Below are 20,114 nucleotides of genomic sequence, written 5' to 3' on the forward strand. Positions count from 1 at the left end.
TTTTGGGGTTTATAACATTATTATGCATTTGTTCTTATGGTTCAGCACTGTAAATAAAATGCAGAATTTTCACCTCCTGCATGTATTCTGTATATACCGCTCGCCCTTCACTAAAACCTACGACACAATGATGCTTTTTCAGATGTCGCCAATCACAACCCAGTATCCGTGCTCAGATGCCGAAAGCGCAGGAAAATGTCTCGGAAAGGAGAAGCGGAGACTCCAGAGAGGAGCAGCAACGAGGAAAATGAGAGTAACGGCGCTGAAAAGACTAAAGATACAGAACATCCAGGTATCGCCTAGACCTCGCATAATTCTACGAATAGAACAGAAATGCCGAGCATGCCCACCAGTGTCTCAGTCATGGAAACCCCCTTTAAAGGGAGTGTGTCATCAGAAAACAACATATTTTGTAAATCAAATTTTTATGTACTTCTGGTGGTTTTAGTTTTAATTTTCCGTGTTAATATCTCTATTGCAAAAATACAAAAATTCTGCCGTTTCCATTCTGGACACTAAGCCTAATAATATGTGCCACTTCTTTGTCTGTACATATCTGCTTATCTTTACAGGCAGGATTAGAATTACAGATATCATCTTTATACATAGATAACCACAGGTTCCATCATTCGCGAAAGGTGATATCGCAGCTTATCTGCTCCCTCCTGACCTCTGCGCAGAGGATCCCCAGAAAACTCTCCCCACCTGTCCATTTTGTCTATGGCCCATGGTGCCTGCTGTAAAGCCTATTTCTAAATGCTTTTAACAATAGCGCAGGCAAAAAGGCCGCCCCCGTAATCGTGTTCAGGAAATAGAATAAACAAATCTGCAATCAGAAAATAAAAATGGATCAGAAAATAAGGATGTGTCGCTATCTGGCAGCAAACATTATATTTGACATGTTCCCTTTAAGGGCATGTTCACACACGGTGCAGATTTGCTGCTGCTTTACAGTACCAGCGAATGGATGAGATTTTAAAAAAATCTCATCCACGTCCTGGAATAAAAAAAAAAATATTTGCAGCATAAATTAACCCGCGGTTAGGATTTTAAATCAGCAGCGAAAACAACGCCAAATCCACAGCAGTGCTGCCAGTCGCACCCAATGAGGGTGAGTGTAGCTGCGCAGATATCCCGACGATTTGTATTTTTGCAGGCGATCGAGACAGTCGCAGGACGGCAGCGCAACAACATCTACTGTCACCAGGTAGTAGCGTGACCGTGCAATCTTACATCTTGTGTCTTCAAGTCTCTATGTAGCCGAGTAGTCCGAATTAACGTAAAATCTATCAACCTTCTAAAAGCTTTGCTATTTCAAGATCTCTAGTTTCTGTCAGTGAATGGAGGCATATTTTATTTTTATCTAGAGGCTAAAATGCCATTATTAGAAGAAGGAGCTCTGAGACACAGTAACGAGCCGCACAGCACATTGTTAGGATGTTGTTGTTTTTTTGCCTCTGGATGTATGCAGGATTGTTTCTATTCACTGCATACCCCCTTATAGCTTAGTATAGTGCCACATCTGTCCAGGTTGTATGCGGTGTGGCAGCTAAGCCCCATTCACTTCATCGGAGCTGAGCTGCAATACCAGAGACAACCCATGGTCTGGTTGGTGCTGTTTTTAGAAGAAAGTAGCAATGTTTTTCTTAATTGGGACAAACCCTTTAAATTCAATGGGCTTGCCTACATGACTGGCTTCTATATCTGTGTTTTAATGCAGGAGGGATAGAGAATGGCAAGGAGCATCTGTATAAAACCCACATGTGTCCGGAGTGCAAGCGTTGCTTTAAGAAAAGGACTCACTTAGCCGACCACCTCCACCTTCACTTCCCTGATCCGAACCTCCAATGCCCAAACTGCCGCAAGTTCTTCACCAGCCGCAATAAGCTGAAGATCCACATGATGAGGGAGGCCGGGGAGAAGGTCCACAGCTGCCCTCTGTGTGACTACAGCGCCGTAGAGAAGAACGCCCTCAATCGTCACATGGCGAGCATCCACGAAGGCATATCCAACTTCTACTCCGACACCTACTCGTGTCCTGTGTGTCAGGAAACCTTCAACCTGAGCCAGGCTCTGAAGGATCACATGAAGGGACACAAAGCGGAGCAGAAGATGCGATGCCTTCAGCAAGGGTGCGACCAGGCCCTGTCAGATCGCAAAGACTTCCTGCGTCACCTGAAGGAGTCTCACGGCATCCAGGCGGTCGAGTGCCGCTACCACGCCTGCTCCTTACTCTTCAAGAGCCGCGAAGAGATGGAAGTTCACCGGAAGAACCACTACGCCTTCCACTGCCAGGACTGCGACTTCGTGTGCTCCAACAAGCACGTCTTCCGCAAGCACAAGAAGCGAGGTCACCCGGGCAAAGAGGAGTTAGTGTGCCCCTTCTGCCCTTACAAGAGCTTTAACCCAGTGGAGTACGCTGACCACGTGGGCAAGATGCACGCCAATGAGAAGATTCACCGCTGCCGAGACTGTGACTTTGCCACCGCTCACAAGAGGGTCCTGATGCGTCACATGCTGCTGCACACAGGTACAAGTATACCCCACTTATGTGGGATATTGTCTGCATTACATTTTGTATTCTGCTTGATATAGCTGGTTTAAAGGGGTTGGCAGGTTTCCTACATTGAGCGGGGGTTCAAGTCCCTGCACACCCGCCGATCAGCGCTTATAGGAGCACTGCCTTCTCTTCACTGTTTACCTGCTCGCTGTCAACATTGCAGCAACATAGATCCACTTCAATGGGAAGGAGTAGCTACACTCTGTCTGCTCCTTCTCATAGAAGTGGATGGGGGTGCCATACTTGTAATTATACCTGCTCACCACTGCGATGTCGAGCAGATAAACAGTGAAGAGAACACAGCGCTCGTACAAGCTCTGCATGCTCTTCAAACAGCTGACTGGCGGGAGTGCTGGGTGTCTGACCCCCGCCAATCTGATATTGAGGACAGTGTAGGAAACTGGCCAACCCCTTTAACCCCGTTAAAAGAATGCAACATTCTTCATTTTCATTCAAGGGTTTGTTTTATTATTATTAACTTTTTTTTTTTTTTTTGTGGTACCATTTTGGGGCACACACTAATTGTTTATTGGGTTTTGTTTTTGTGCTATTCACCACATGGTATTAGTGACGTGATCACTTTACTCTGCCGGTCAGTGCAGTTACAGCAATACCAAATTTACATAGTTCTGTATAGTTGTAAAAGTTTGTGTCTCATTTTTAGGTATTTTTTTTATGTTTTACTGCTTTTTACAGTCAAACACTTTTTAAAGGGGATTTCCAGACCTTTTACATTGATATGTAAAAGATCTGATTTGTGGAGGTCCGACACTCCGCACCCCTGGCGAATAGCCGTTCTACGGTAGCCCCGACACTGGAAGTCAATGCCAGAACTGCACAGTTCCATTAGGACTGCAGGTAACATCTACTACATGATCTGTGCTCAGTTATCACTGTGTTATCTCTGGTGTTACATAGGACTGCACGTGACATCTACTACATGATCTGTGCTCAGAGTTATCACTGTGTTAGCTGTGGTGTTACATAGGACTGCATTGCAGAAGCTGGCACTTTGAAGGCTGCCATAATGCTGAAGTGACACCCCTGCTGTACATAGTCCAACCCTGCAGTCCTGTTCCCCTGTTTCTTTCTTACATTGGACAGGTTAGTGAGGAGCAGGGGTAGGACGGCTGGCAGTGTGATTGCAGGATTAGCCGCCTTCCCTGGCGACATTAGCTGTAATTTTACCTCCTTTCTTTAGTTTTTTTTTCCGCTCCTCCTCAGGTGAGAAGCCGCACAAGTGCAGCCAGTGTGACTTCATGTGCAGAGACATCAGCTACCTCTCCAAACACATGCTGACGCACTCCACGGACAAGAACTACATGTGCACGGAATGCGGGTACATCACCAAGTGGAAGCACTACCTGAACGTGCACATGCGCAAACACAGCGGCGACCTCCGGTGAGCACCTCACAGAAATCTCTCCATTAGGCTACTTTCACAATAGCGTTTGGTGCGAATCCGTCATGGATCTGCACAGACGGATCCGTTCAGATAATTCAACCGTCTGCATCCGTACAGAACGTTTGTATTATCTTTAACATAGCCAAGACGGATCCGTCTTGAACACCATTGAAAGTCAATGGAGGACGGATCCGTTTTGTATTGTGTCATAGAAAACGGATCCATCCCCATTGACTTACTGTGTGTGTCAGAACGGATGAGTTTGGCTCAGTTTCGTCAGGCGGACACCAAAACGCTGCAAGCAGCTTCCAGAGCAGAATGGAGACGGAACGGAGGCAAACTGATGCATCTGAGCGGATCCTTTTCCATTCAGAATGTATTAGGGCAAAACTGATCCATTTTGGACCGCTGAGCCCTGAACGGATCTCGCAAACGGAAAGCCAAAACGCCAGTGTGAAAGTAGCCTTATACATACTGCTGAAGCATAGTGGGAGTTGTAGTCTGACAACTAGTGAGCAGCCCAGTAGTACTAAAAAGAATAAGCGGAAGGTAATAAGTTGTTTTGGTAAGACCTCCCCTTTAAGGCCCCAACAGGCCTGGTCATGAAGGGGGAATTTATCATGAGGGGAATATGCGTTAGCGTACTTTATGCCACATTTATAAAGTGTTGCAGGTTATTTAATAAATTTGCACATACCCTTGATTATGGACTATGTTCCTAAACAGTCTGATACCCTTTGAGCAGGGAGATGGCATCCAGTTGTCAATTTATTTTCATACATTTCTAGGAAGATCTGTAAAGAATAAATCAAGGCAACTGGACGTACTGTAGATTTCTTGAAAACGTTTCACTCGTTCTTCCAACGAGCTTTCTCAATTCTGAGTGACTGTACAAGAATTCTCTGGGAATAAATATGTAACTGAATCATATCAGAGGTCATTATACCCAGCATGGGGTCAGAGGTTATTATACCCAGCATGGGTATTCCATTTGAATAGAGGCGGGGGGGGTTAGATATCTATTGTCTGCCACATACAATGCTGTCTTGACACCATTTTCTGGGAAGTCTTTATCACCTACTCACTCCAATTAGGATAATTGACCCCATGCTGGGTATAATGACCTCTGACCCCATGCTGGGTATAATTACCAGATGTTGATTCAGTTACATATTTATTCCCAGAGAATTCTTGTACAGTCACTCAGAATTGAGAACGTTTTCAAGAAATCTACAGTACGTCCAGTTGCCTTGATTTATTCTTTACAGATATATACCATGACCTGGATAAATGAGAACCTTCACAGACATTTCTAGGAAGAATAACCTTTTCTCGCCCATATTCCTTGGGGGACACAGGAAACCATGGGTATAGCTCTGCTCCCTAGGAGGCGTGACACTAAGTGAAAGCTGTAAGCCCCTCCTCCATCAGCTATACCCTTCAGCCTGGAGAGAGAGACTACCAGTTTTTGCTTAGTGTCCAAGGAGGCAAGACACTCCCTGCTTAGGCAGGGTTGTTTTCCTATAATTTTTTATTTTTGCGTTATTTGTTGTTTTTAATTCGGTTTTTTTCTACTTACAGGGACAACAGAGGCGCACTAGACCCCTCTGTTTTCTCCCGGGGTTGAGTCGCGCCAGTGCCGGTAATACCGCACTGCCGCCTCCCCCACAGAAGACAAGGTGGACCAGGGCAGCCTCGCTCCCCTGCGTCCCGCCAGCTCAAGGGTCGCCCGCACGCCAAGTCCCTCCCCCGGCTTCCTGCCACTGCGGTGCCAGTGGCTGAAGGGGCGACCCTGCTGGATGGATTGAGGGCGAAGACAGCGTATGGTGAGAGTGGCTGCTCCAGCCTCCCCTTCCCTCCCTCCCACCGCTGCTACATCTCTCCGTGCCCCCCCCCCCCTTCCCTCCCCTCCCCCATGGGCATATCGGGGCCGGCAACTTTACCGGCCATCATTTGGGGGGGGACTTCGTTCTGGTGTTGCAGACCCAGGACAAGCTGGTTCTTAGGGGGGTGGCTACCATCTTCAACAGCAGGGCAGTCAGGGGGACGGCTGTATGAGGAGATTCAGGCGAGGGCCGCTTACTTGAACGGCACCTTTTCATGGCCGGCACTTCATCTACCTAGGGGGTTAAATCATTTTGCCGCGCGCGCGTGCGGCTCTGCTTCTCCTTCAGCGCGGAAAGGGGGGGGGCGGAGCTTTCTACATGCGCTCCGCTACTTCCTGGTTCGTCGGGCTCCACATCTCAGGTGCTGCGTGGAGCTCTCTCTCTCTGCCGTCCGATCCTGAAGCTATTACCTCTGTGCCTGCCGCCTCTCCTCCACAGCCTCCCTTCAGTCTGCTGCCCTTGCTGTCTGCCGCTTGCATCATCTGGGTCTGGTAGGACTGTTAACCCCATCCGTGCCACCAGTACTGTTACTTGGGTGTGATCCCCGTTTTTTCACCTGGGGTCTCCCACTTTAAGTGCAACTTTTCTTCCACCATGTCAGACCCTTCTGCAGCTGCCAAGCCTTGGTACCATGCCTGTACCGCTTGTAGGGAAGCCTTTCCCCGGGGGCAGTCTGATCCGCACTGTCCTGCATGCCGAGCTCCACCGCAGCCTCAGTCGCCCGCTGTGTCGCTCCCTGCTTCCTCTGACCCGCCTGACTGGGCTAGATCCCTGTCCCAGGCCGTGGAAAGCCTCACTCAGGTCGTGGGCCGCCTAATAGACAGGCCGCCTACCCCGCAGGACGCCATTCTTACTGTCGCGCCCTCCGGGTCCATCGCTTCTGCCGCTGCGGCGGGTTCACCCTCTCTTAGTGACCCTTCCCGAGCTAGGCACTCTCAGAAGCGTTTTAGAGTAGAGCGAGCCTCCTCCTCGGATGCCTCCCTCTCCCCGCCACGCGTGCGCACTCAGACGAGCCTCTCCTCTCCAAAGGATTCGCTCTCTGAAGGTGAATTGGCGGTTTCAGATTTGGAAATGGACTCGGCCCTGCCGTCCAAGCTAGCCTCAGCGATGGGTCAGCTCATCTCTGATATTCGTGACACCTTTAAGGTGCAAGATGACCCCCCTAGCTCTGACGCAGCTAGCGTCTCCTTTATCAGACCCAGGCAGGCCTCAAAAGTTTTTCCAATCCACTCTGATTTCTCCTCCGTGGTGTCTAAGGCTTGGGCTCGCCCGGACGCCCGTTTTGTCAACCCCAAGAAGCTGGACATTTGCTATCCTTTTCCGGCCGATGTCGTGGCCACCTGGTCGTCCCCACCCAAGGTGGACCCCCCTGTGGCCCGTTTGTCAAAGAACACGGCCATCCCTGTTCCCGACGGGTCCTCTCTTCAGTCAGCGGAGGACCGTCGCATGGAGACCCTTTCCAAGGGCATTTTTGCTGCCTCCGGTTCTGCCCTCAGACCGGTTTTTGCCTCTGCTTGGGCAGGTAAAGCAATCTCTGCTTGGGGTGCGCAGCTGGAACAGGAGTTGGACTCGGACGTCCCCATCCAGGACCTACGTTCCTTGGCCCAGCTTATTATTCGGGCCGGGAATTTTGTTTGTGAGGCCTCCCTTGATGCGGGAGCCCTTATTGCACGCTCCTCCGCCCTGGCGGTTTCCGTCAGGAGGGAGCTCTGGCTGAAGGTTTGGAAAGCGGACGCTGCCTCCAAACGTTCCTTGGCGGGGCTACCGTTTGCGGGTTCCCGCCTTTTCGGGGTCCGCCTAGACGAGCTTATTTCGGAGGCCACGGGTGGCAAAAGCACCCATCTTCCTCAACCCCAAGCCAGGGGCGCCCCCCGCGGACGCCCCGGTGCGTCTCGTTTTCGGTCCTCCCGCAGGAACTCTGGGGCTCCCCCCGCAGCTGCCGCTTCGGCCCCTCCCCAGGATAAGCGTAGGAAGCCGTTTTTTCGGGCGCAGCCCTCCTGGCGCAGGCCGCAGGCTGCCCGCACACCCGCAGCAAAGCAGTCCTCTGCCTGAAGGCGCGCCCCCACCCACCCGGGTGGGGGGCCGGCTCCTCCTTTTCAGGGACGTCTGGATGGCTCACGTCTCCGACGCCTGGGCTCTCGAAATTGTGTCCTCCGGATACAAAATCGAATTCGCGTCCTTCCCTCCAGATCGGTTCTTTCGCTCCCGCCCGCCGCGGGACCCGAAAAGCGCGGCTGCGTTCTCCGCGGCCGTTCAAGCCTTACTGGACAGAGGGGTGATTACCCCCGTTCCTCTAGAGGAAAGGTTCCAAGGGTTCTATTCGAACCTCTTTGTAGTTCCCAAGAAGGGAGGTTCGGTGCGGCCCATTTTGGACCTCAAAAAGCTCAACCGTTTTCTCCTCCTTCGACGGTTTCGGATGGAGTCCCTCCGTTCCGCGGTGGCTTCCCTGGAGCGGGGAGACTTCATGTCTTCCATCGATATACAGGATGCCTACCTCCATGTTCCGGTAGCCCGGTGTCACCATCGCTTCCTCCGATTCGCCGTGGGGGACCTCCACTTCCAATTTGTCGCCCTTCCCTTTGGGCTGGCAACAGCCCCCCGGGTGTTCACCAAGGTCCTGGCCCCGGTTTTGGCCTTACTCCGTTCCAGGGGTGTTTTTCTGCTACCGTACTTGGACGATATCCTCATCAAGGCTCCGTCCCTTTCTCAAGCGGTTGCCAGCGTGGATCTCACTCTAGAGACTCTGGCGAGGTTCGGTTGGGTCATCAACTTCCCCAAGTCCTCCCTTCCCCCCTCCAGACAACTGGTCTTCCTGGGAATGCTTTTAGACACGGGAGCGGCGGAGGTACGTCTTCCCTCGGAAAAACGATTGACCCTCCGCCGGGCGATTCGGGGTCTCCTTCTCCACCGTCGACCGTCCTTCCGCTTCTGCATGCGGGTCTTGGGGCAGATGGTTGCCTGCTTCGAGGCGATCCCATTTGCGCAGTTTCACTCCCGCCCTCTCCAACGGGCGATCCTCTCCTCCTGGGACAAATCGCCGCAGTCTCTGGATCATCCCTTCCATCTATCGCCTCCGGTGCGGTCATCTCTCCGCTGGTGGTTACAGTCCCCTCTTCTGGGCAGGTCTTTTCTGCCGCTCAACTGGTTGGTGGTTACAACCGATGCCAGTCTCTTGGGCTGGGGAGGCGTGTTTCCTCCCCGATCCGTCCAGGGCATTTGGTCTCCATCGGAGTCCAAACTCTCGATCAATGTCCTGGAGCTGAGAGCGGCCCTTCTGTCTCTGCGACACTGGACTCATCTGCTGAAGGGTCATCCAGTTCGTGTGCAATCGGACAACGCCACGGCCGTGGCATACATAAACCACCAGGGGGGCACTCGCAGCGCTGCAGCGATGCGGGAGGTCACCAGCATTCTCCGTTGGGCGGAAACCCACGTCCCGGCTCTATCGGCAATTTTTATTCCAGGGGTGGACAATTGGGCGGCGGACTTCCTCAGTCGCCCCACTGTCGACCCCGGCGAGTGGTCTCTTCACCCGGAGGTATTCGAGGCCATTTGCCTTCGTTGGGGCATGCCGGACGTGGACCTCATGGCCTCCAAGTTCAATCACAAGGTCCCCGCCTATCTGTCCAGGGCCAGGGATCCGGGAGCTTGCGGAGCCGACGCCCTCGTTCGTCCTTGGCGAGGCTTCGCGCGTCCGTACATATTCCCTCCCATCCCACTCCTGCCCAAGGTCCTTCGGAAGATCGCGGCGGAGGGCGTCTCGGTGATTCTGGTCGCTCCGGACTGGCCCCGCCGGTCTTGGTATGCCGACCTCATGCTGCTCCTGGCAGACGCGCCCTGGCCGCTGCCCGCCAGGGAAGATCTTCTCTCTCAGGGACCGATCTTCCACCCGCGTTTAAGGTCCCTACGTTTGACGGCGTGGTTGTTGAGACCACCGTCTTGACACGTAGGGGTTTTTCTGCGGACGTCGTCCGCACCATGATCCGTGCCCGCAAGCCGTCCTCTTCTAGGATCTATTATAGGACCTGGAGGACCTATTTGGGGTTCTGTGCCGATCTGGGGATTCCTCCGCTCCGCTTTTTTCTCCCCACTGTTTTGTCCTTCCTGCAGGGCGGACTCGCCCAGGGTCTGGGTCTTAGTTCTTTGAAGGGTCAGGTGTCTGCGCTGTCCATTTTGTTTCAGCGCCCACTGGCCCCCCTTGGTCCTGTCAAGACCTTCCTTCAGGGCGTGGCTCACGCGGTTCCCCCGTACCGCCCTCCGGTACCGCCCTGGGACCTGAACCTGGTTCTCTCAGCGCTCCAGGCTTCTCCTTTCGAGCCTCTGCGGACGGTTTCCTTGCGACTTTTGTCCTGCAAGGTTATTTTCCTTGTGGCCGTCACCTCTCTTCGGAGGGTGTCCGAATTGGCTGCACTCTCCTGTCTGGAACCTTTCCTAGTGTTCCACCAGGACAAGGTGGTCCTTCGTCCGGTCCCTTCCTTCCTTCCTAAGGTGGTCTCCGCCTTTCATCTGAACGAGGACATCGTTCTCCCCTCTTTGTGTCCTTCCCCTTCCCACCCCCGGGAGAGGGAGCTTCATCGCCTGGACGTTGTCAGGGCGCTCAAGGTTTACCTGGAGGTAACCAGCTCTTTCAGGCGTACTGACTCGCTCTTTGTGGTTCCGGAGGGGTCGCGCAGAGGGATGGCGGCATCCAAAGTTGCTATCGCCCGTTTTGTCAAGATGGCTGTTACTGAGGCTTACCTCGCCAAGGGCAAGGTTCCGCCCCTCGGTGTTACCGCTCACTCCACTAGAGCGGTCGGGGCTTCCTGGGCTCAGAGGAATCGGGCTTCTACGGAGCAGAATTGCAAGGCGGCCACTTGGTCCTCCTTGCACACCTTCACCAAGTTCTACAGGGTGCATACTCATGCGTCGGCTGACGCTGCTTTAGGCCGTCTGGTGTTGCAGGCGGCAGTTGATTGATGCCTCCGGTGTTGGTCTAATTTGTTCTGGTCCCTCCCTTCTGGGACTGCTCTGGAACGTCCCATGGTTTCCTGTGTCCCCCAAGGAATATGGGCGAGAAAAGGAGACTTTTGTATTACTTACCAGTAAAGTCTCTTTCTCGCTCTTCCTTGGGGGACACAGCACCCGCCCTTCATTTGGGTTTACAGTTGTGGTTCCGGCTTGGTTGCCCCCGTTGGGGCTTGACAGTTCCTTTTTTTCCGGTTGGTGGTTATCTTCACTACTTGGACACGCAACTGGTAGTCTCTCTCTCCAGGCTGAAGGGTATAGCTGATGGAGGAGGGGCTTACAGCTTTCACTTAGTGTCACGCCTCCTAGGGAGCAGAGCTATACCCATGGTTTCCTGTGTCCCCCAAGGAAGAGCGAGAAAGAGACTTTACTGGTAAGTAATACAAAAGTCTCCTTTTCCCTGCACCAGACTGCATGATACAATTGGGGAACTTACTGGGGACTGTATTAATGGCTGCTAGAGAGAGAAGAAGATTGACTGGAGAACATTTTGAGGATTACACTCACCTAAAGAATTATTAGGAACACCTGTTCTATTTCTCATTAATGCAATTATCTAGTCAACCAATCACATGGCAGTTGCTTCGATGCATTTAGGGGGGTGGTCCTGGTCAAGACAATCTCTTGAACTCCAAACTGAATGTCAGAATGGGAAAGAAAGGTGATTTAAGCAATTTTGAGCGTGGCATGGTTGTTGGTGCCAGACGGGCCGGTCTGAGTATTTCACAATCTGCTCAGGTACTGAGATTTTCACGCACAACCATTTCTAGGGTTTACAAAGAATGGTGTGAAAAGGGAAAAACATCCAGTATGCGGCCGTCCTGTGGGCAAAAATGCCTTGTGGATGCTAGAGGTCAGAGGAGAATGGGCCGACTGATTCAAGCTGATAGAAGAGCAACGTTGGCTGAAATAACCACTCGTTACAACCGAGGTCTGCAGCAAAGCATTTGTGAAGCCACAACATGCACAACCTTGAGGCGGATGGGCTACAACAGCAGAAGACCCCACCGGGGACCACTCATCTCCACTACAAATAGGAAAAAGAGGCTACAATTTGCACAAGCTCACCAAAATTGGACTGTTGAAGACTGGAAAAATGTTGCCTGGTCTGATGAGTCTCGATTTCTGTTGAGACATTCAAATGGTAGAGTCCGAATTTGGCGTAAACAGAATGAGAACATGTATCTATCCTCTGATGGCTACTTCCAGCAGAATAATGCACCATGTCACAAAGCTCCAATCATTTCACATTGGTTTCTTGAACATGACAATGAGGTCACTGTACTAAAATGGCCCCACAGTCACCAGATCTCAACCCAATAGAGCATCTTTGGGATGTGGTGGAACGGGAGCTTCGTGCCCTGGATGTGCATCCCTCAAATCTCCATCAACTGCAAGATGCTATCCTATCAATATGGGCCGACATTTCTAAAGAATGCTATCAGCACCTTGTGGAATCAATGCCACATAGAATTAAGGCAGTTCTGAAAGCAAAAGGGGGTCCAACACCGTATTAGTATGGTGCTCCTAATAATTCTTTAGGTGAGTGTATATTTACAGCTGCCAAAGGAGGAAGAAGAATGATTTGGAAGTTAATGGTGACTACATTTACAGCTGCCAGAGAGGGAAGGAGACCGACTAGGAATTAATTTGGGCTATATTTATAGTTGTCAGAGGGGGAAGGAGACTGATTGGCAAGTTAATAGGAACTATATTTACAGATGTCAGAAGGGGAAGAAGACTGACTAGAAACTTAATGGGGACTATATTGACAGCTGCCAGAGGGGGAAGGAGACTGGTGGTGATAAGGAGCAGGTTCAAATACATATAGAGGGAATACTAGGGCTTTTATGAATTGTAGGCAGAAGAGAAACAACTGGGTCATGTGGCATTGCCCAGCAGCTTGCCCACAATATTCGTGGTGCTGAAGGACACAGAGAAGGAAAAAAAAGATGAAAACAGTATATTTTTGGATTAAACCAATGCAGATTAGAACTTTTTATACATCACTTATTTTGAAATGACCCCTTTAATGCTCCAGAGTTATGACTAATAGTGAGTTGTCTCAATTGCTTTCATACTCATAACATGTTTATTAATGATATACAATTTTATGTTCTGAATATTTATCAGCTACCATTGCAACCAGTGTTCCTATCGCTGTCACCGTGCAGACCAGCTCAGCAGCCATAAGCTCCGGCACCAGGGGAAGACTCTCATCTGTGAAATCTGTGGATTCGGGTGCAAGCGTAAGACCGAGCTGCAGAATCATATGCAAGTCAAGCATTCTCAGTCCAGCCAGATCACCACGTACCAATGCCAGCACTGCAACTATCAGACAAAGTACAAGCAGACGTTGCGCAACCACGAGAACAGCAAGCACACCAAGCACAGAGAGTTTCGCTGCGCCCTTTGCTCCTTCCGTACGTTCAGTAATACCAGTCTCTTCTTCCACAAGCGCAAGTCCCATGGATACGTCCCCGGGGATCAAGACTGGCTGGAGAGGTATGCCAGCAAGCAGCAGGAGAACAACTGCATGGACTTGCTATTTCCTTATAGAGTAGAGGCTCCAGCTCCTATCAAACAACTTTCTTCTGCTGAAAAACAGGCTCCAAACAGTAACGGTGCAGAAGTGGAGGAAACTGTGACTGAGCAGGTTGATGGTCTTACTGAACCGTCTGGAGATGGTGGCATTTCAGTGGCGGATGAGTCTTTACTGGCAGCCATTACTCTGGAACCAGTTGAAACCTGCAGTATAGAAATGGAGGACTTTCCAGTAAGACTTGAGCTTTCTGAGTCCAATGAACTCTTGGCCAAAGAGTCTTCTGTAGAGACTTTAGTTGCTTGTGAGGATCCCATTCCAACCAGGGATGAAATTCTCTGTTTCCCAGAGTCTATGGTGGTGGAGGACCATGTAAACTGCGGACAAGACTATGAGGAGGAGGCAGATGAGCATGTGGGGGATGATCAGGAGAAGGTTGAAAATAGAGTCTGCGTCGCTGTGCAATTCAACCAAGATTCAGCGCTCTACGAAATGAATGAGAAAAGTGATGAGTTGCCCGTCCATGCTGATCTTCAGCTCCAGCCTGGAGACATCCCAGTAGAAGCGCAGGAGTCCTGGGCAGATGTAGTGAAGGGCGGCATCCAGCTGACCATAGTATGCGAGTCCAGCGAACTTCATGAAAGCAGCATCCAAGAAGTTGAAACCACCAGCGTCCCACTGGATGAAGCAGTTGATGAAAGTGGTAAGCCGGAATCCATCTTAAAAGCATTGAGAAAGCAGGACAAGGAGCAAGCAGAAACACTGGTTTTGGAAGGGAGAGTCCAAATGCTGGTGGTTCAATCCAGCGCCCAGGTCTACAAATGTGAGAAGTGTTCCTACGTCACGAAAAAGAAGGGGAGCATCGTCCAACACACCAAGACTGGCTGCCACCTGCGCAAATCTTCTCTAGTGTGTAAGGAGTGCGGAGCCAGCTTTAAACAGCAAAGGGGCCTTGACACCCATGTTCTGAAGAAGTGTCCAGTGAGACTTAAGAAGAAGAGAGCTTGTCTTAAGACAGTCATGGAGAGAGATAGGGTATTAGCAGATGGCCCTGCAGTCTTAGGCCCTGTGGAGGAATCCTTAGAACCTGAGGAGCATTTATCTCCATGTCCGAGTGTATTCCAGAATCAATTTATGGACAATATTTCAGAAAGAGCATTAAGTAATGAGGAAACGAGTGCAGCGGTATCTTCCTCACCCTCAGGTGACCACAAGAACCTGGGCAATGAGAAGTACCGAATTGAAGGAGGGAAGTTTCACTGCTTGTTTTGCTCCTACTCCTGCTCCAGGGAATGCACCATAAGCTGCCACGTCAACCAGAACTGCCGGGAGTTGCAGAGGGTTCCTTTTCCAGAGGGCCTACAGTCTGAGGCAACCTTGAGAAAACAGCAGAAGCAAAAAGAACTAAAGAAGATTCAAGAAATGGGACTCGTGCCCGAGAGCTCTTTGGATGGAGACCACCACACTCCAGAGCTTGAAGGAAACAAAGTGGTCAGCAAGAACTTGTACGACTCCACCGGTACCCGTCGGCTTTCTTGTCCTTCCTGTGCCTTTACTTGCACCCAAGAACGAGCCATGAAAACCCACAAGAAGAAAGGTTGTTTAAAACCCGGGGAGCTCCAGTGCCCCTTATGCTCTTTTCGCTGTATGTCCCCAGGCGCTTTAAAACGTCATCGAGAGCTGCACCAGAAGTATTCTCAGAACAGAGTACAGCTGCAGTGCAAGCAGTGCGACTTCAATTGCAAGCAGCCACGTTGCATGAGACAGCACGTACGGATTCGTCATGAAGGAGTCAAACCTCACCGCTGTCGATATTGTGACTTCAGCACCACCAGGCGTTACCGGCTCGAAGCCCACGAGTCTTTGCATACTGGGGTCGGTCGGATATCTTGCAGTTCTTGTAGTCGGACCTTTGGCACAAACTCAAAAATGAGGCTGCACCAAAAGAGAGTTCATGACAAGACACCCACTCACTTTTGCAAACTCTGTGACTATAGCGGCTATAGTCAGAATGACGTTGCCCGGCACATGGGCAGTTGCCACAGTGGTGAAGCCAGTTTCCCCTGCACTGTTTGCCAGGCTAGTTTTAGCTCCGAGGCTGCACTAAAACAGCACAGTCTGAGGAAGCACCAAGAAAAAGCCACTCGCGAATGTTCACAGTGCCAGTTCTCCTGCCACAGCCAGGCCACCCTACGATGCCACGTTCAGAAGCAGCACCCACAGCTGGAGTGCACGGTTTGCAAAGAAACATTTTCTCGCAAGGAGGACATGGAAGAACATCGGAAAACCCATTTCTCTCACCACTGCCAACTGTGCCAGTACGCTGCCAAAGACCGACAGCAGCTTATCAATCACTATGCAGAGGAGCATGAGAGCACCGCGCTGCCTGGTGGAGAGGCGGACGAGGGCCTCCTGCGCTGTCCTTTCTGCTCCTTCTCCTGTCGTCATCAGCTTGTGTATGACCACCATGTCAAGGGCCATGGAGCCACACGTGTTTACAAGTGTTCAGACTGCAAATATAGCACCCGGAATAAGCAGAAGATCACGTGGCATAGCCGAGTCCACACTGGTGAAAAACCGTACAAGTGTCACCTCTGCACTTACGCCTGCGCAGACCCTTCACGGCTTAAAGTAAGTGGTTTTTTTTTGTTTGTTTTTTTCTTAAAGGGGTTTTCTCAGGATAGGTCGTCAATATCAAATTGAAGGGGAACATTGTGCAGCAGCTCAACTTCCATTCACTTGAAAGGGAACCAAGCTGCAGCTGCACTACCCCGACATGGCCACTACAAAGTGGACAGAACCTTCGATCCAGGGCTGCCCGAAACAGCTGACCGATAGGGGTGCTGGGTTTCGGAGCCTTCACCTATCTGGCATTGATGATCAGTCCAGACAATAGGCCATCGATATCTAAATACTGGGAAACCCCTTTAAGGGTAGAAGTCCCTTTTAGACTTTGGGAGTGCCCCTTTCCATGTATCCTATTTGTTATATGAGTATTACAATGGGGGAACCTTCTACCAGATGGCCCATACTCTTTACAGGTGACACTTTACGTTTCCTAGCTGAACAAGTCCTTTTAAATAATGAATATCAATTGCCGTTTTTTTTTCTTTTTGCAGTACCACATGCGCATCCACAAAGACGAAAAGAACTACCTGTGCCCAGAGTGTGGCTACAAATGTAAATGGGTCAACCAGCTGAAATATCACATGACCAAACACACAGGTAAAATCGAAACCTCTGAGCCGTGCCAAAGGGGTGGGGTCTGGAAATCAGTGACGGTCTGAGATCTTTGACCTCCTCTCTTTGCATGTACCGTATCTGTGACATAGTAGAAGATTATATCGGTGGCACTTACCCTCTCACCAATGTACACTTAAATTTGTATTGCCCTGCTTTATCTGCAATAAAAATGTAGCGACTTTGGGTCAATGGGTCTTGATTAGAAATTTTCTATAATTTTGTGCCAACAGCTCCTTGTGTCTCCATGGTAACAGACTACAAACAAAGCTTTGAGTAGTCTGATTCTGCGGTCCAAATTTCCTTGGGTATTTTCTCTACTTCTTGCTCATCTGCCCAGTATATGTTAGCACAAAGTAAGTGGCAGAGTATAGAAAAGAGTATTTGTTTCTAGTCTATGACCATGGAAACGTATAGGTCTGAAAAGTTGGTGTAGAGACAAAGTTATAGGAAGTTTTTTTAATTAAAACCTCTTGCAAAGTTGCTTCTTTTTTGAGGGGGTGGGTAAAGTAACCCCTTAATGGCTGGTGATGCATCTTTTTACAGAGGTCATTAAATGGGGCTTAGAGAGACAAATATTTGTAAAAAAATTATAATAAAACAGCATAATAAATAAATGCACGCCAATCAGATATGAAAGCCTCTAATATCAAAATAACCATCACACAATGACAGAATTTATTTTTATTTTTTTTTATTTTAGGGCTTCTGTATTACCTAAAAAAAAATAGTTTGAAAAGGAAATTTTTTTACTTTTTTCCACAATAAAAGTACGTTTGCCAGTTGATATAAATTGTAGAAAAAAAATTTTCTTTTTTTTATCATAAAAAAAATGCAAAAAACACTTTAATAACCTAAAAAAAATGTTTGACCAATACATGCAAAATATTGTTCTGGATTATACTATACTCAGGATAGGTCACAAATATCTTATTGGTGGGGGTCTGACTCCCGCAGCCCTGTCGATCGGCTGTTCGCCGAGCACTGCTCCGTCCTTTGTGTACTGGACAGAGCTGGTCGCATTCACTTCAGTGGAGGCAGTGTTGCAGTAACCACCTCCGTCCACTATGCGGTGGATGGAGTTGTGTACCTTCCAGCGCCGGAACAGCTGATTGAGGGGTGTGCCAGGTGTCGAATCCCTGTGCATCACGTATTGATAGCGTATCCTAAGGATAGAGCATCGATAGTAAAATCCTGGAATTTCACTTTAAGGGCCAAAACAACATGAATTCTGAGTGGTTAAGATGGGTGCAATCAGACACCTGCTTATTATTTTACAGGGATGAATTCACATGTGGCAAATTAGTTGCAGCATTTTCTGTAACTTTCCCAGAAATCTATTCAGACAGGATTTCAGTCACTCTAAGGCTACATTCACACGTCAGTATTTTTCTATAATCCGATTTTCTGTCCGTTTTTTGCGGATCCGTTGTTCCTGAAAATGTTTCCGTATGTCATCCGTATGTCATCCGTTTTTTGCGGATCCGCAAAAAACGGAAACATGTATAAATTTCAATAAGCAAATAAAGTTGTTTGGATTTCTTGAAAAAAAAAAAAAAAAAAAAATATTAAAATGTAATTTCCAGGAACGGATTCCGTATAAAACGGATGACATACGGAATGACATCCGTATGTCTTCCGTTTTTTGCGGATCCATTGACTTTGTATTGTACCAGGATCCGATTTTTCAGGAAAAGAATAGGACATGTTTTATATTTAAACGGACATGCGGAACGGAACAACGGAAACGGACAGCACACATTGTGCTGTCCGTTTTTTTCCAGGACCCATTGAAAATGAATGGGTCCAGATCTGGTCCAGATCTGTTCCAGAAAAAACGGAACAGATCAGGAAAGAAAAAACGGACGTGTGAATGGACCCTAAGGCTGGCGGTCCATATTTGCACAGTTTTCCACAAGCCTCATGTTTCTGTATTTCCAGGACTGAAGCCATACCAGTGTGAGGAATGCGACTATTGCACCAACAGAGCCGATGCCCTCCGCGTCCACCGGGAGACCCGGCACCGGGACGTGCGCTCCTTCATCTGCGAACAGTGCGGCAAAGCATTCAAGACTCGCTTCCTGCTCAAAACTCACCTGAAAAAACACAGCGAGGAAAAGCCGTACGTCTGCAATGTGTGCCAAAGGGGCTTCCGCTGGCCCGCCGGCCTCCGCCATCACTACCTCACACACACAAACCAGCAGCCGTTCTTCTGCCGGTACTGCTCGTACCGGGCCAAGCAAAAGTTCCAGGTGGTTAAACATATACAGCGGCATCACTCCAATAATCCTGACCTGACGAAGGGCATAGGGAAGGAGCCATATCTGTTCTCTGTCCGGGGCCGTGATGCAACCTTTCAGCAAACTCCAGAATGTGATGAAGAAGGCGGAGCAGGAGCTGGACACTGACCCTGGCGGACAGCAGCTCAGACTGCGATTCTCCAGAGCTTCCAGCACTTACTGTTACTTACCAAGAACATTTACCATTGTTCCGTTTTCCGTTATTAATTATTCTGCCTCCAGGTCGTTCACAATACGTTTTTTCCCCCAGACAGCTACCCAAAACCGCCTAAAGGAATGTGCCATTCGCCCAGCTGCCCTGCAGGTTTATGTGAGCGCACTGCCGCCTCTGATCTTGAGTGACATCATGTTTTATACTCCAGTCACATCCAGTGTAGCATTCAGAATTCTTCTGATTTTGTTCCGACCTCCTGAGCTCACATCCCCTGCAGACCTTGCTGGTTCAATGTCTGTACAAAGCATGCTTTGTCTGAAGTTGTAGTTGTTGTACCGGGCACTGATCACTACATCTCCCAGATTGCAGCTCTAGATGTGACTGGAGCATTACGTTTAGAGGTGACGCAGCACTGCAGTCCATCCTGTTCTAAAGGAATTAGAAAAAATGTACTCATCTGTTACATGGGGGCTGACTGCAGTTTCACATAGTACGCAATGATCGGAGAGCATGCCCACCACACTCCCATAGAAGTCAATGAGTCTCATCATCATAGTAACATAGTACACAAGGCCGAAAAAAGCCCTCTGTCCATCCAGTTCGGCCTGTTATCCTGCAAGTTGATCCAGAGGAAGGCAAAAAGAACCCTGTGAGGTAGAAGCCAATTTTCCCCACTTAAGGGGAAAAAAAATCCTTCTTGACTCCAATCAGGCAATCAGAATAACTCCCTGGATCCCCGACCCCTCTCTAGTAGCTATAGCCTGTAATATTATTACACTCCAGAAATACATCCAGGCCCCTCTTGAATTCCTTTATTGTACTCACCATCACCACCTCCTCAGGCAGAGAGCTCCATAGTCTCACTGCTTTTACCGTAAAGAATCCTCTTCTATGTTTGTGTACAAACCTTCTTTCCTCCAGACGCAGAGGATGTCCCCTCGTCACAGTCCTGGGGATAAATAGATGATGGGAGACATCTCTGTGCTGACCCCTGATATATTTATACATCGTTATTAGATCTCC

The 20,114-nt window shown here is 49.5% G+C and overlaps 1 protein-coding gene across 2 annotated transcripts in view; it reads left to right on the top strand.

The window, feature by feature from the left end:
* Window positions 1–19,703, top strand: part of ZNF142 (zinc finger protein 142) — a 32,131-nt gene extending 12,428 nt beyond the window's left edge. For both annotated transcript variants that reach the window (XM_040441261.1, XM_040441260.1), the window contains exons 4-9: window positions 143–292; window positions 1,721–2,530; window positions 3,785–3,962; window positions 12,989–16,028; window positions 16,517–16,622; window positions 18,579–19,703. In XM_040441261.1, coding sequence (XP_040297195.1) covers window positions 143–292; window positions 1,721–2,530; window positions 3,785–3,962; window positions 12,989–16,028; window positions 16,517–16,622; window positions 18,579–19,045 — 4,751 coding nt within the window. In that variant the 3' untranslated portion in view covers window positions 19,046–19,703. The remainder of the gene's footprint in view (window positions 1–142; window positions 293–1,720; window positions 2,531–3,784; window positions 3,963–12,988; window positions 16,029–16,516; window positions 16,623–18,578) is intronic.
* The last annotated feature ends 411 nt before the right edge of the window (window positions 19,704–20,114 follow it).

The sequence above is a fragment of the Bufo bufo genome, chromosome 7, assembly GCF_905171765.1.
Source record: "Bufo bufo chromosome 7, aBufBuf1.1, whole genome shotgun sequence".
Taxonomy (NCBI): Eukaryota; Metazoa; Chordata; class Amphibia; order Anura; family Bufonidae; genus Bufo; species Bufo bufo.